General features: G+C 34.2%; 1 protein-coding gene across 1 annotated transcript in view; it reads right to left on the bottom strand.

The window, feature by feature from the left end:
• The window catches only part of LOC111705955 (hemicentin-1), a 21,115-nt gene extending 18,952 nt beyond the window's left edge, over positions 1-2,163 (bottom strand). Inside the window, exons 1-3 of the mRNA XM_023478669.1 lie at positions 1,841-2,163; positions 941-1,044; positions 188-301 (exon numbers count right to left, since the gene is read on the bottom strand). Of these exons, the coding sequence (XP_023334437.1) occupies positions 188-301; positions 941-1,044; positions 1,841-1,906 (284 nt within the window). The 5' untranslated portion in view covers positions 1,907-2,163. The remainder of the gene's footprint in view (positions 1-187; positions 302-940; positions 1,045-1,840) is intronic.
• Between the last annotated feature and the right edge of the window lie 11,561 nt (positions 2,164-13,724).

Below are 13,724 nucleotides of genomic sequence, written 5' to 3'. Positions count from 1 at the left end.
ACCTGAAGTATTATCTAACCTTGTTGGATAGAAGGATAGAAGACCTGAAGTATTATCTAACCTTGTTGGATAGAAGGATAGAAGACCTGAAGTATTATCTAACCTTGTTGGATAGAAGGATAGAATACCTGAAGTATTATCTAACCTTGTTGGATAGAAGGATAGAAGACCTGAAGTATTATCTAACCTTGTTGGATAGAAGGATAGAAGAGCCGAAGTATTATCTGAAACCATACTTCCTCTTTTCTTCAACGTAGCTTCAGCTTTCTTAAAGTTTGATATAGGACTGTATACAAACACTCTGCAGTACACTTAGCTTGTTAAACAAAAAAGGTCGTATTTAATTCATTACTCAACTCAAACTGAAATTGTCAAATCCTCATATCTTTGTCTCCTGATGTAGTAGAAGTTAGATATTTTCATATTTCACACTGTAAATTATGATCAAAAGGTCACAGTTTGGCACAGTAATGTTTACACCATCAGGTTGAAACGATATAAGGATTCCCTTCATTTAACGGTATTAGCAGGTCTTGAACCACATTTTAAAATTGAATTATCCCACAAACTTAAAACTGTAGATTTCCATGTTTACTAATACAGACATATCAAAGAATTATCAAAATATATACTTTGCTTGTCTGAGTGTTTGTCTGTCCGTTTGTATTCATTATACGCCAAAATGGCTTAACCCTTCAGCCCCAATTTTTTTTGTGGGGCCTCGCGTGACCTCAAGGAAGGTTTATAGATGATCGAATTTAAAAAATTAAAGTAAAATTTTGAAAATGGGCAAAAATGTTATGAAAACCGCATTTTTTGCAAAATTTTTGTTTTTGTTTTTTACAGTACAAAAGATGCTCACAGACAAGGCCACGGCTGAGGTTGAAGATTGGCGCAAAGCGCCTTAAAAGCCTAGTATAAAATAAACAAGCAATGTTTCCTTGTATTCTCTTGATACCACTTGATGGAGTGAACTTGCCCACATTGCTCTGTATTTATTGTACAATTTAGGATTGTACCCTCCCCAGTTCGCACTTTTACATCCTCAAATATAAAGTTTACAGTCCATTACACAGTTTACAGGGCATTGAACTGTTTACAGTGCATTGCACAGTTTACAAGGCATTGCACAGTTTACAAGGCATTGCACAGTTTACAGTGCATCACACAATTTACAGTGCATTACACAGTTTACAGTGCATTACACAGTTTACAGTGCGTTGCACAGTTTACAAGGTATTGAACAGTTTACAGTGCATAGCACAGTTTACAGTGCATTGCACAGTTTACAGTGCATTTCACAGTTTACAGTGCAATTCAAAATTTACAATACATTGCACAGTTTACAGAGCATTGCACAGTTTACAGTGCATTGCACAGTTTACAGTGCATTGCACAGTTTACAGTACATCGCACAGTTTACAGTACATTGCACAGTTTACAGTGCATTGCACAGTTTACAATGCATTGCACAGTTTACATGCATTGCACAGTCTCTACAGTATACTGCACTGTTTAAAGTTTACGTACAGTTAATTTAGTTCAAAGTGTAAACTGTACAACTGTACAGTACATAATTATAATTCGTTTTACTTTAGTATAGTAGAGGTACATAAAAGTTTAATTTAAAGAATGCGCAATTTTCTTCGCATTGCAGTTTTGTTTTTATCTGTTAAGGCTGAACCGATTGAGCCCAAGGGTGTATTTTATTTCAAGTCAGAATTTAAGATATCTAAGATTTGGTAAGTTTAAACGTATACATCTTATAAACCTTAAACCCAAACTTTTTCAAGCCTTAGATATGTCTCACAAGCGACAAATTAATGAAATCCTGCCTAACCTGTGGATGTTGTCCAAGAACGTTAAAAAAGAAAACTGTCAGAAAAATAAGCTCTGGTTGCCGCATGATCAGCTGAATTAATGCCAAGCACTAGATAGCGTACTGCAAGGTTATCAGCTGTTTATTATAGATTTTGTGTCAAAATGATGAGGAGTCAGCATCGTTTTCTGATTTATTATTTTAATATTTTCACATTTTTTAACTTTCACTTTGATTCTTTTCTGTCTTCATTTCTCTGTTAGTTTAGCAACCCACTGTAGGTCTCTAAACAAACTTAAATGTATTTGATTAGAACTGTTTTTAGTATTTGTTTTCTTATTTCAAAATCTGAAAATTTAAATAATGCAATAGATACACATTTCAATTTAAAATAATAATATACAATAACACAAGATGTTAGGTACTTTCACACAGGATTTTTCCCCAAGTGGTATCCTAGCCACAGTGCTTTGTCCCCATTGCTATTATGCCGCAGAAGGTCTAACCTAACTCTTGGGAAGTTGCTTCTTGGGAAATTGCACATTTGGAAAAATACCCTTGGAAAGTTGCCACTTGGGAAAATGCCTTTGGGAAAGAACTTTACACAATACACACAAATAAATAAAAAATAATGAAAATTTTTTTCTCCAAATATTCAGAGGATATTGTAAATCTGAGGGAGCTTAGTTAAATCACAAGCTAATGTTAAGTATCTTTTCCCAGCATAAGGAGATTATAATATTATCTGGGGTGTTCCAAAAAACTGAGTATTGAGTAACATTCTTCAAACAGACTTTTTGGAAACATAATAACAATCAAATCAAAGTTATCTTTGAGTCTTTTTTAATTTCAAATTATTTTTCTTGGATAAACCCAGTGAGGAAATCGCATCTAAATAGTCATAAAATTATCAAGGGGGGATTGAAGGAGGGGGGCCTGGGCCCACGGCCCCCCCCCTGATCTCTTGTAGGAGAGGGGGGGCCGGCTCCCCCCTAAGGAAATTTGTGTACTATGATATGGAATAAAAGCATCAATGAATAAAAGATACCACGAAAATATTTTTGAATAAATGACCTGAACTGAAAAACCTTTTTAAACTAGAAATCTTTGGGATTTTTAAAAGTTTCTATATCAGTTAAGAATTTTTATATTAATTTTTAATTTTTTTTTTAGAGCGAGGATAAACATTCTTTTAGTCTGTTCTAGGTCACGTGACTAAGTTGACTATTACACAGCACAAAAACTATGAAATTATGTCAATTAATTTATTTTTTAGTTCTTAGCATATAATAAAGCAATCAGTGTTAACATTAAAAAAAGCAGTGAATAAAAATAAAAAAAGGCAAAGGAAAGTGTACATAAGATTATTAAAGAAAAATGTTTGATCTTATTTCAAACTTAGTTGAGGATATGACTATGTTGAAAAATAATAATACTAAATTTGTCTAAAAACTATTAGTTTTTGACTTAAACTTGTGGATACGTGTGGTAATTATTGTTTCAAATGTCAAACTTAAAAATTGTTCCAACTTTTTCTTGGGGGATTTTCAATATTTAGAGTTGGTCACCCTGCAGCTTACATTCGGTCATTTAACCCTATATAGGCTGGGGGGGTCTGAATCTACGCATTTAACCCTATATAGGCTGGGGGGGTCTGAATCTACGCATTTAACCCTATATAGGCTGGGGGGGTCTGAATCTACGCATTTATTAAGAGGAAAGCCAAGTTTAAACGGTTTTATCTTTTTATGTAAAGTTTGTTCAAACTAGAATGATAAGGAGTATAAAACGTTAAAATCATGTAAATGAAACTTTTCGTTAAATTCATTTCTCAGAATGATTTTGCATTTAAAACTTTTATAAATTTTAAGGTTTACTTGAAATTACGTCCCTGTCACACCATTTCTTCTCTCTAATTTATAATTCAAATACCAGTTTGGTTGCAAAGAAATAAGGGTTATGAAAGTGTTCACTTGCCTTTAAAACATAAAAACTGGAAAATTAATTTTAAATATTAAATATTTAATTATGATATTTGTGCAGAAATTAGGCAAATTCCCAAACATCTATAAATATATACTTTACTTGTCTGTCTGTCTGTTTGTTTCTTTGTATTTAATAAAAGTAAAAACGGCTAAACCGATTTTTCAAATGTAAATTCAAATAGTTTAAATATAAGATGAAGGTGAGCGGGAGGCACCCTCAGAAGCCTAGTATATCTATAAGATGAAGGTGAGCGGGAGGCACCCTCAGAAGCCTAGTATATCTATAAGATGAAGGTGAGCAGGAGGCACCCTCATAAGCCTAGTATATCTTTAAGTTCCCAATCCAATGTTCTACCCTAAAATTAATAAAAGACAGTGATTAACTGAACATTGTGAACTGGAGGATAGGAGGCCGGGATAAGAGAGTAGGATTTACGAGGCCGGTGTTTCAGGAAGGAGAGGCCGGTGTTTTGAGGTGGCCGGGGAAGGAATTGCGAGGCCTCTTGTTATAGAGAGAGGGATTGGGGGAAGGGGTCTCATGAAACTGTTTAATCCTATGAAGGCTGGGGGGTCTGAATCTACAGATATATAGCCCCCCTTGTCAAAGGCCCAACAGAATAGGCATGTATAGGGTTGAAATGCATGTTCATAGTCCAAATTTTCAAGGCCAGCTCATAGAAGAAAAAAAATTAGACCGATAACTTTAATAGCTCAAGTGCTAGGGAGGGTTGGAATAAATGCCAATAAAAAGGTGCAGATTTTGTCACAAAAAGTTATGGGCTATTTTAGATTTTTTTAACACTGACCAGACCTTTCACCTCCCCACTACCCTATACATTAATAAAAAATTTAATCCTTTTTTCTATTCATTAAAAGTAAAATTTTTCATGGTAATGATGCCAAAAATGAAAGTGTCAGGGCAAAGAAACTAGAGGGGGGGGGGGCTTCCAACAACAGCCCCCACAGCCTGTTTAGGGTTAAGGATAGAATCTAAATCCAGGAAATTGAAATATCAACATTTACTGTTAACAAATATAACACTTTCAAAGAAACTTTCTAGAAAGGGGGGGGGGAGGGATATTTACTGTGAACTGTGAATCCCATAGAAAACATGATTTTCATTCATGATACATTTCTATTACTAGGCTTTCAGGCGCGTTTCACTCCCATCATCTATTTTGATTGAGAACATTTTTATTTGTAGACATTGTAAAACAAAAACAAAAAAGTTTGCGGATTTTATAAAAATAATGTGGATTTTAAAATTGTATGGTTGGAGGCTAAATTCTGAAATGTTGATATTCCATAAACCTTCCCTGGGGTCATGGTGCTATGGAAACCCCTCAACACGGAAACGGACCTAAAAGTGAGTTTGGGTCCGTTTCCTTTTTTTCAAGAATTATCGGAAATCCCTCAAAAACTAAAAAGTGTAGAGGGATTTCCGAATATTTTGGGTCGGTATCTGCTATATTTACATTTGATTCGTTCCCATTTTTTTGGGTCCGTTTCCTCTTTTTTTGGGTCAGTTTCCGGTTTTCAAAAAAATTTTTAAATTCTCAGTTTGTTGATCGGTTTCCCCTTTTTTTAGGTCCGTTTCCTCTTTTTTTGGGTCCGTTTCCGATTTTCAGAAAAAGTTTTAAATTCTCAGTTTGTTGATCTGTTTCCTCTTTTTTTGGGTCCGTTTCCTCTTTTTTTGGGTCAGTTTCCGGTTTTCAGAAAAAGTTTTAAACTCTCAGTTTGTTGATCGGTTTCCCCTTTTTTTTGGGTCCGTTTCCTCTTTTTTTGGGTCGGTTTCCGATTTTCAGAAAAAGTTTTAAATTCTCAGTTTGTTGATCTGTTTCCTCTTTTTTTGGGTCTGTTTCCTCTTTTTTTGAGGAACAGTTTTGACCCAGAAGGAGATGAAAACTCCAATTAAAGCCAAAACCCTAATATTTTATTATAAACCAGATACTAATGAAAACTAATTGAAATTCGAAAATAATGAATTTTTTTCTGAAAACCGGAAACTGACCCAATAAATGAGGGAACAGATCAAAAAAAGGGTACAAACCAATAAAACTGGGATATTAACATTTTTAGAAAACCGGAAACGGGCCCAAATAAAGAGGAAACCTACTAACAAACTGAGATTTTAAAATTTTGTTTTGAAAACCGGAAACAGACCTAAAAAAAGAGAAACCAATCAACAAAATGAAAATTTAAAACTTTTTTTTGAAAACCGGAAACGGACCCAAAAAATGAGGAAACCGATCAACAAACTGAGAATTTAAAACTTTTTCTGAAAACCAGAAACTGACCAAAAAAATGAGGAAACAGACCCAATAAAAGAGGAAACCCATCAAAAAACTGAGATCTTAAAACTTTTTTGAAAACCGGAAACAGACCTAAAAAAAAGAGGAAACCGATCAACAAACTGAGAATTTAAAACTTTTTTTGAAAACTGGAAATGGACCCAAAAAATGAGGAAACGGACCCAAAAAAAAGAGGAAACCGATCAACAAACTGAGTATTTGAAACATTTTTGAAAACCGGAAACGAACCCAAAAAATGAGGAAATGGACCCAAAAAAAAGGAAACCGATTGACAAACTGAGAATTTAAAACTTTTTTTGAAAACTGGAAACGGACCCAAAAAAGAGAAACGGACCCAATAAAAAGAGGAAACCAATCAACAAACTTAGAGTTTACAACTTTTTCTGAAAATCGGAAACGGACCCAAAAAATGAGGAAACGGATCGAAAATATTGGAATATCCCTCAAAAATATTAGGAAATCCCTCAACAAAATAAGACCCTGATAAACCGGAATCTGACCTAAAAATCAGGGAAACGGATAACAAAAACGGGAAATTCCTCTTAAAATTGGATTTGAGGGATTTCAGATAATTTTTGAAAAAACAGGAAACACCTCAAAAAATTCATTTTGGGGAGGTTTCAGTTTTTTTATTCCGTGTTGAGGCGTTTCAATAGCATGTGAGGTTCCAAAAAATATTTTGGTCTGATCTGTTCAGCTGTTTTGACGTATATTGGACACAATCAAACTAACAAACCAACAAGCATACAGATTAACAGAGTATATATATAGATTAGGTGAAAAGGGGTTTTAAGGCCCAGAACTATCAAAACAAATAAGTCAATTAATAATAACTATTAATTTAACTTCTAAGGTTTTCTAAATTGTAGCTAAACAAAATACTTGATTTTCAAGAATAAAATATTTTAAAACCTTTGAATAAGAACTTGAAGATTAAATAGTTGTAGCTCATGGCTTCAATTAAACTAAAATGCTAAGCTTTGGAAGGGAAATTGTTGTGGCTCATAGCTGCCTGCCTTCTCTCTCTACAATAACAAATTCTTATCTTTAGAATGGATTTCCTGAGTCCATAATTTCAACTCCAATCTTCATAAAGTTTCAAGTTTAATTAGTAATAATTTGAACCTTAATTAAGATAATGAACCTAACACATATCTACTGTTGATTAAAACTAGATATTATGGAGAAAAAAAGAAATAAAATGAATCAGTGGAGAGAAAAAATATATGTCTGGGTCTTAATTAATTATTTGGTTCTGACACCTTTAAGATGGAAAGTATTCATGTTTTTGTAAAAAAAAATCAAAAATTATTTTTTACTCCTTATTTTTTTCATTTCAATCATTTATTTCAAAACTATTCTAAAAAAAAGAATTCGGAAAAAATTAAAACATATGACAAAAGAAGATGCTGAAGATATGATGGCAATCATACACAGAATATTCACCCCTTATTCTTAGTAAAAGTTTCCTAACCATAGTTATCAAAGTTTGTAATAATTTTTGTCATGATGGAAAACATAATTGTTGGTAAACTATACATTCTTGAACAATTGATCTAAACCTTAGCAAAACTAAATATACCTAAAAAGAAACAAATAAAGTTTTAAAGAAAATATAAGCCACGTGTTAAAGACATAGATAAAGGTAGATTGCGGCATAAGACGACATTTTTCATCTTGAAAGATATAAATGTACAGAGATGTTTTAAAGATATTCCTATTATATAGATTAACTAGGTCGGATGTGAACATTGGCTGTTCTTATGTCATTGAGTACTTGTGGTGTACATGAGTTCTGTAGAGAGATATTTAAGTTAGTTTAGTTCTTCTTATGTCCTTATTCAGTTCTCGTCAATATGATATATTGCTCAGTGAAATATTGTTGTTCAAATAGTTCCATTCCAGGAGTTATTTTACACTCCATTATGAAATCCATTAAAACACCAAACCACCCCGCTTATTATTGAAGTACATTTTGACCCCTAGAAGTATGAGTTCGCGGACTGTACAATTCTTGGTGGTTTTGCGTACATAAGCTATCTATGTTTATTCATTTATCTATGGTTAGAGATGTCAATAATAGTGTATAACGTAACCTAAAATGTATGTTTTTTATGTTACGATACATTAATATATTGGGATATATTCTATATAATGTGAATGTTTACTGTTAATGTTATAGAAGCTTATACCTAATGATAACATTAGAGAAACATATCTCCAAGGTTAGCATTTTGTCATATAATAACGTTATTTTTCTCATATCTAAAACATGTCAAACCATAATGTGATGAAATGTTTTGTTTTAATGGGGAGCTTGAAAGTCTAACATTTAATAAATTAATTGTAATTTGATTGTACATCCTCAGGAAATGATTTCTCTTTCAAAGTTCAGTTCAAAAAGTGTAATGATGTATTGTAGCAAAAACCTACTCCATTAGTTTTATTTGAGACATATATATCCTGGACCCTCAATTTTATACATGGATCTTACAGAAAGTGTCTTAACTTGACCTGACCTTCAGCCACAGTGCTCGGCCCCCTAGCCTGTCCTAGCCGCAGCGCTCTGCCCAGAAAGTGTCTTAACCTAACCTAATAAAAATAGAATTTTCTTATATATACATAATATATATAACTAGGGATGAATCGTTTTTCATTTTCTGGAAAACTAACATTACATTTCGTAAATGATCTGTAAACAAATATTCTAATAAACATCTTCTGTTTCAATTATATATGAACATTATAATTCTTTAATTCATCCGGTCAGGTGGAGCCGAAGGATATTCTCAAGGTTGTTCACAATATTCCCTGGGAGGAATGAGGATGAACATCCAGATCATCCTGGGATGTTGTTCCCCCTAAATACACCATATGCATTGTTCCAACTGTCATGCCTGAAGTCCATATAATTAAAATGCCATAATGCATAATCTGTTGTTTTGAAGGAGGTGGGATAACATGAAACGGCATATCCAATATGTGCACCAGTTCTACAGTTTAATCCCCTCCTTCTCTGATCCCCCAATCCCCTCCCACTTTGATCCCCCAGTCCCCTCACACTGCCATCCCCCAGTCCCATCCCACTCCAATCTCCCAGTCCCTTTACACTCCAATCCCCCAGTCCCTTCCCACTCCAATACCCCAGTCTCCTAGCACTCTGATCCCCCAGTCCCCTCCCATTCTGATCCCCCAGACCCCTCCATCTCCAATCCCCCAGTCCCCTCCTACTCCAATCCCCCAATCTTATTTCATTTCCGATTTTATGTAAGTTATATCAAAAAACAGTTATCAAATATGATTATCAGTTAGAAGTTTGCCACGCTCAGTCTCAGAATGTTCTCTAGATTTTGCCACAAACCCAAATATTCTAATCCCCAAATCTTTGCACCGAGTGGTGTAAACCTTTGATATTTCAAACTTAGAATATTTTACCAAATAATTCCAAGTTTGAATACAGTTTGGAATTTTTGATTAAAAAAATGTTCAACATGTTGTCTCCCCCTGTTCATCATGGGAAAGGGGGCGGGGAAGGGGGGCGGGGTTGGTGCAAAGTGAGTATAAATACAATCAATTTCATCCCGTTCAAGTTAATTTAACGGAAAAAATATTTGCATCATTGGGGGAGGGGAGGGGGAGGATAAAATAGGTTGAATAAACATGGAATGGGGAAATAAAAATAAAGCATTGTTGCATACCCAGCAAGAAAAAATACAACAAACGGAGGAGAAAAGGTGCACCGTTAATCATGTCGCGGAGTTCTAAAACGGAACTCCGATTCTCAAAGAACGGAGGTTGGTTGGTATTCTGTAAGGATGCGATTGAGGTGCACCAAACGGTGCACCGAACAGAGTGATTTGTGGAGCACCGTTTCTACTCCTCTTTTGGAGCTCCTTTACTACTCCTCTTTTGGAGCTCCGCTACTACTCCTCTTTTGGAGCTCCGTTACTACTCCTCTTTTGGAGCTAGCACCTGATGGGGCCTAAGAACCTCCTGAAATCAATAGATTTCACTGGTCCCAGGAGGGGGGGGCGTGGACCACATACCCCTCCCCCCCCCTCCCAACTACGCCTTAAGAGCGCCTAATACATTAATTTGTCTTCCTGGCAAACATTTTTACAGTAGAAAATCATCTTTGTTATCAATTACACACACATCTTTATTCTCAAGGATTCAACACTTAAACATATTATTTAATTAAAAATAAAGTAATGTGGCTTAGGTATAAAATGTGTATAGTAAATTAAGATTTTGTGATATATAATGCGACATCTTGTGTTAAAATATTGAAATATTTCTAAACATTTGGGTTCATCTGTCATTGGATGATTTGATAGATTACTGAATTTGCAACCAATCACAGATAAAGGATTATTAGAGGGGAAAGCTTGACACATTTTAAAAGAAAGAAAGATAGATACATATACAGATAGATTGATAAATAGATAGATAGTACTAACACTCCTAAATATAAAGTTCACAAATTTCTCAATACATACAAATATTTGTTCATCTCTAAATAAGAAAACTCTTTTCAAACATTATTCATCCTAACACTTATTTTATATACATGATTAAAAATTAATACATTTCATAATCCTCGAACTTTACGAAAACCTGCCTACCTGTACCTGCCTGACCTACCAATACCTAGGCGACCCAGCACTTCTATCTATCTATCTATCTATCTATCTATCTATCTATCTTTCTTTTTATTTCACCTATACATCTATCTTTTAATAATAAATCTATCAATGTTTGCATTTAAACATTGATCGATAATCTAAATAGATAGATAGATAGATATATCTATTAACTATATATCAATCTATCTATCTATATATCTATCTATTTATCTATCTTTCTTTCTTTTTTATTTCGCCTATCTATCTATCCTTTAACTAACAATCTATCAAATGTTGCATTTAAACAAATCTTAAACATGATCTTTACAAAAATCATTAAATTTCTATACTAGAGAAAGGCCAATTCATACATGGTTACAATTATTTAAATAACAAATATATATCATAGAATTTAATCAGGGATATTTTCACACGTGTGGAATAATGATTATTGTTGACTGTTTCTAGGGTTGAAGTTGAAGATTGATGATTAAAGCTAATTAGCTAAATCATGTTAAGTTCTTTAAAAGTATTATATATTTAAAGAGCTTCCCATGACTTAAAAAATTTTGCAATTGTTACAGGTCAGGCAGATCTCATCATGTAGAAACTTTCTGAACAAATTGTGCAGCATGCTTGCACCTTGAAGAATTGATTTATAACTGACTAAGATTTGACAAATGAGCGCTTTTAATCATCATTTTTATATAACTCATGTATAAAAATACACATGTTGTCTTATCACTGGACTTTCTGAAACTGGCAGTCGAAACCCCCCTCGACCTGCCCCACAACCATGTCATGTGATTATCTCTCCTTGAAAAGGAATTCTGACAGAGCTCCTCTTTAGGAGAATTCTCCACAAACGGAGGGAATGAGGAGGATTCTCCACAAGAGGAGGAAATTAGGAGAACCATCCGTTTTTGGTGGAAGAAAGGAGTACTCCACTTGAGGAGTAACAGTGGAGCTCTCCTCAAAAGGAATTCCTCTGGAATTCCGTTTTTGGTTGGTCTCTACAAGAGGAGGAAATGAGGAGGATTCTCCATTTTCGGCGGCTAAAAGGAGTCCTCCTCTTGAGGAGGAGAAGAGGAAAGCGGAGTAGGTTTTCTTGCTGGGTAATTATATAGTCATGACCTATACTGAAAATTTGACAGCTCATTTATAAAAGCCTGTGCAAAAGGTCCCCCAGTCGACCTCACATAACCTTAAATAGACCTAAAAAAGGGTGTGACCTAAAATGACCTAACCTGACCAAAAATAACCTTAGACTAAGGTCGCCTAAGGTCGGTTTGGGTCCTCCGACCTATCTCAACCAAAATGACCTAAGATTAAGGTCGTTTTAAGGACGTTTTAGGTCGCCCGACCTAGATCGACCTAATTCAGACCTAAGACAACCTAAATTTAAGGTCGGTATACGTCGGTGGTTTTCGGGTACTTCAGATATTTCAGATTTTAAGTCAACATATTCTAAATGATTCTAAATTCTAATTACAATTAGATGTTTTAATAAAAAAGGGTATGGGCAATGAAAAATACATTTTACTTCTAACCCTATAAACCATTTTACGTGACTAACGTTAAACCATTTCGTAATTCAACGTTACGGAACGTACCAACAATTGTAACGTTACAGAATGTTAAATAACATAAATGTTATCTATATAATGTAAGCTTACGTACCTTTACGAAGGTTGGTAACGTTAGTTTTAGGTTTATATTGAACTTCAAGTTTACGTAATATATTAGCGTAAATTTACGTTACATAATTCGTAAGATATAACGTCAGCTTGAGGTTTTCTTTGAACGTCAGATAATGGTATTTAAGATAATTGGGATTCGTAAATAAACGTTAATTTACGAAATATCTTACTTTGTTGTAAGGTTTAAAGTTTTACATTTGATATCCATGCATCGATATACGTAACAAAATCCATATCAATGCCAAACTAGCTATTCATAAAAAATGCCCTTACCATTTCAAAAAATGTTTTGAGCATACCATTTCATGTGAATAGTTTAATTTAGCAGCATCATAAGATATTTGAATCAGCCCCCCCACAGCTTCCTTAACATNGTAGAGTGCCCTGCCTCAGCTCCAGCTGGTTGCAGGTTGTATAATAATCCGGCCCGGCCCGACCTGGAGCGCGCTCGATCAGGTTTAGCTGCTACAGGGTGTCCCACGAAACATGACATTTAATAAATCGTTATTTTTAGTTAAAAAATCTTCTTTTGCTTCATTATCTTTTTACAAATTATGCAAAAAGACATTCTCAACTATTTACCAACTGTCATGTTTCATGGGACACCCGGTAGCCTTATAGGTACCGCGTCCGCTTACTGTTGAGTGTTGAGTCAGGGCGGTCACTCACTTCATTTACCAGACCAGTTACCAGCAAACACATCAGTCACAGTTTACCTCACATCAGCTGCAGCAGAAGAACAAAAAAACAAAGTTTTTTATTTTATGCGTCATTATGTTTGTTAAATTTCGAACAAATGTCACATGGGGTAATTAAACAAGTATAATCAACGATCAACGAAAGCTGGAACAAGAATTTAACAGAAATAATTAACCATCACTGAATTTGATGTTAAATATGTTTAATGGAAGTACCGTGATTTTTTATAATTACTATTTATTTGTTGGTATATTTTTATCCTTTTCCTCAATAACTGATCATATTAATATCTTTTGTACAGTATTTTCTGAATGATAAGCAAATATGCAACTAAGAAAATAGAACCAATGTGTTCTCAACATAGTGTTCTCTATAAAACAATTAGGCAAGTACAAAGTATTTTTTACATCACAAGTTTAGTACAAAGTGTTTCCTACAGATTAATAGGTAAGTACTATAGTGCTCTACAAAACAATAGGTAAGAACATATGTGTTCTCATCAGAACATTAGGTAAGTACTTATGTGTTTGATTTTGTTCTTTGGCACGTCAAATAATGTTATTCAACGTAACTTTGGTGAAAAA

The sequence above is a fragment of the Eurytemora carolleeae genome, unplaced genomic scaffold (genome assembly GCF_000591075.1).
Source record: "Eurytemora carolleeae unplaced genomic scaffold, Eaff_2.0 scaffold696, whole genome shotgun sequence".
Lineage (NCBI taxonomy): Eukaryota > Metazoa > Arthropoda > Copepoda > Calanoida > Temoridae > Eurytemora > Eurytemora carolleeae.
Note: the sequence above shows the minus strand (reverse complement) of the source record. Positions and strands in the feature narration are given on the sequence as shown.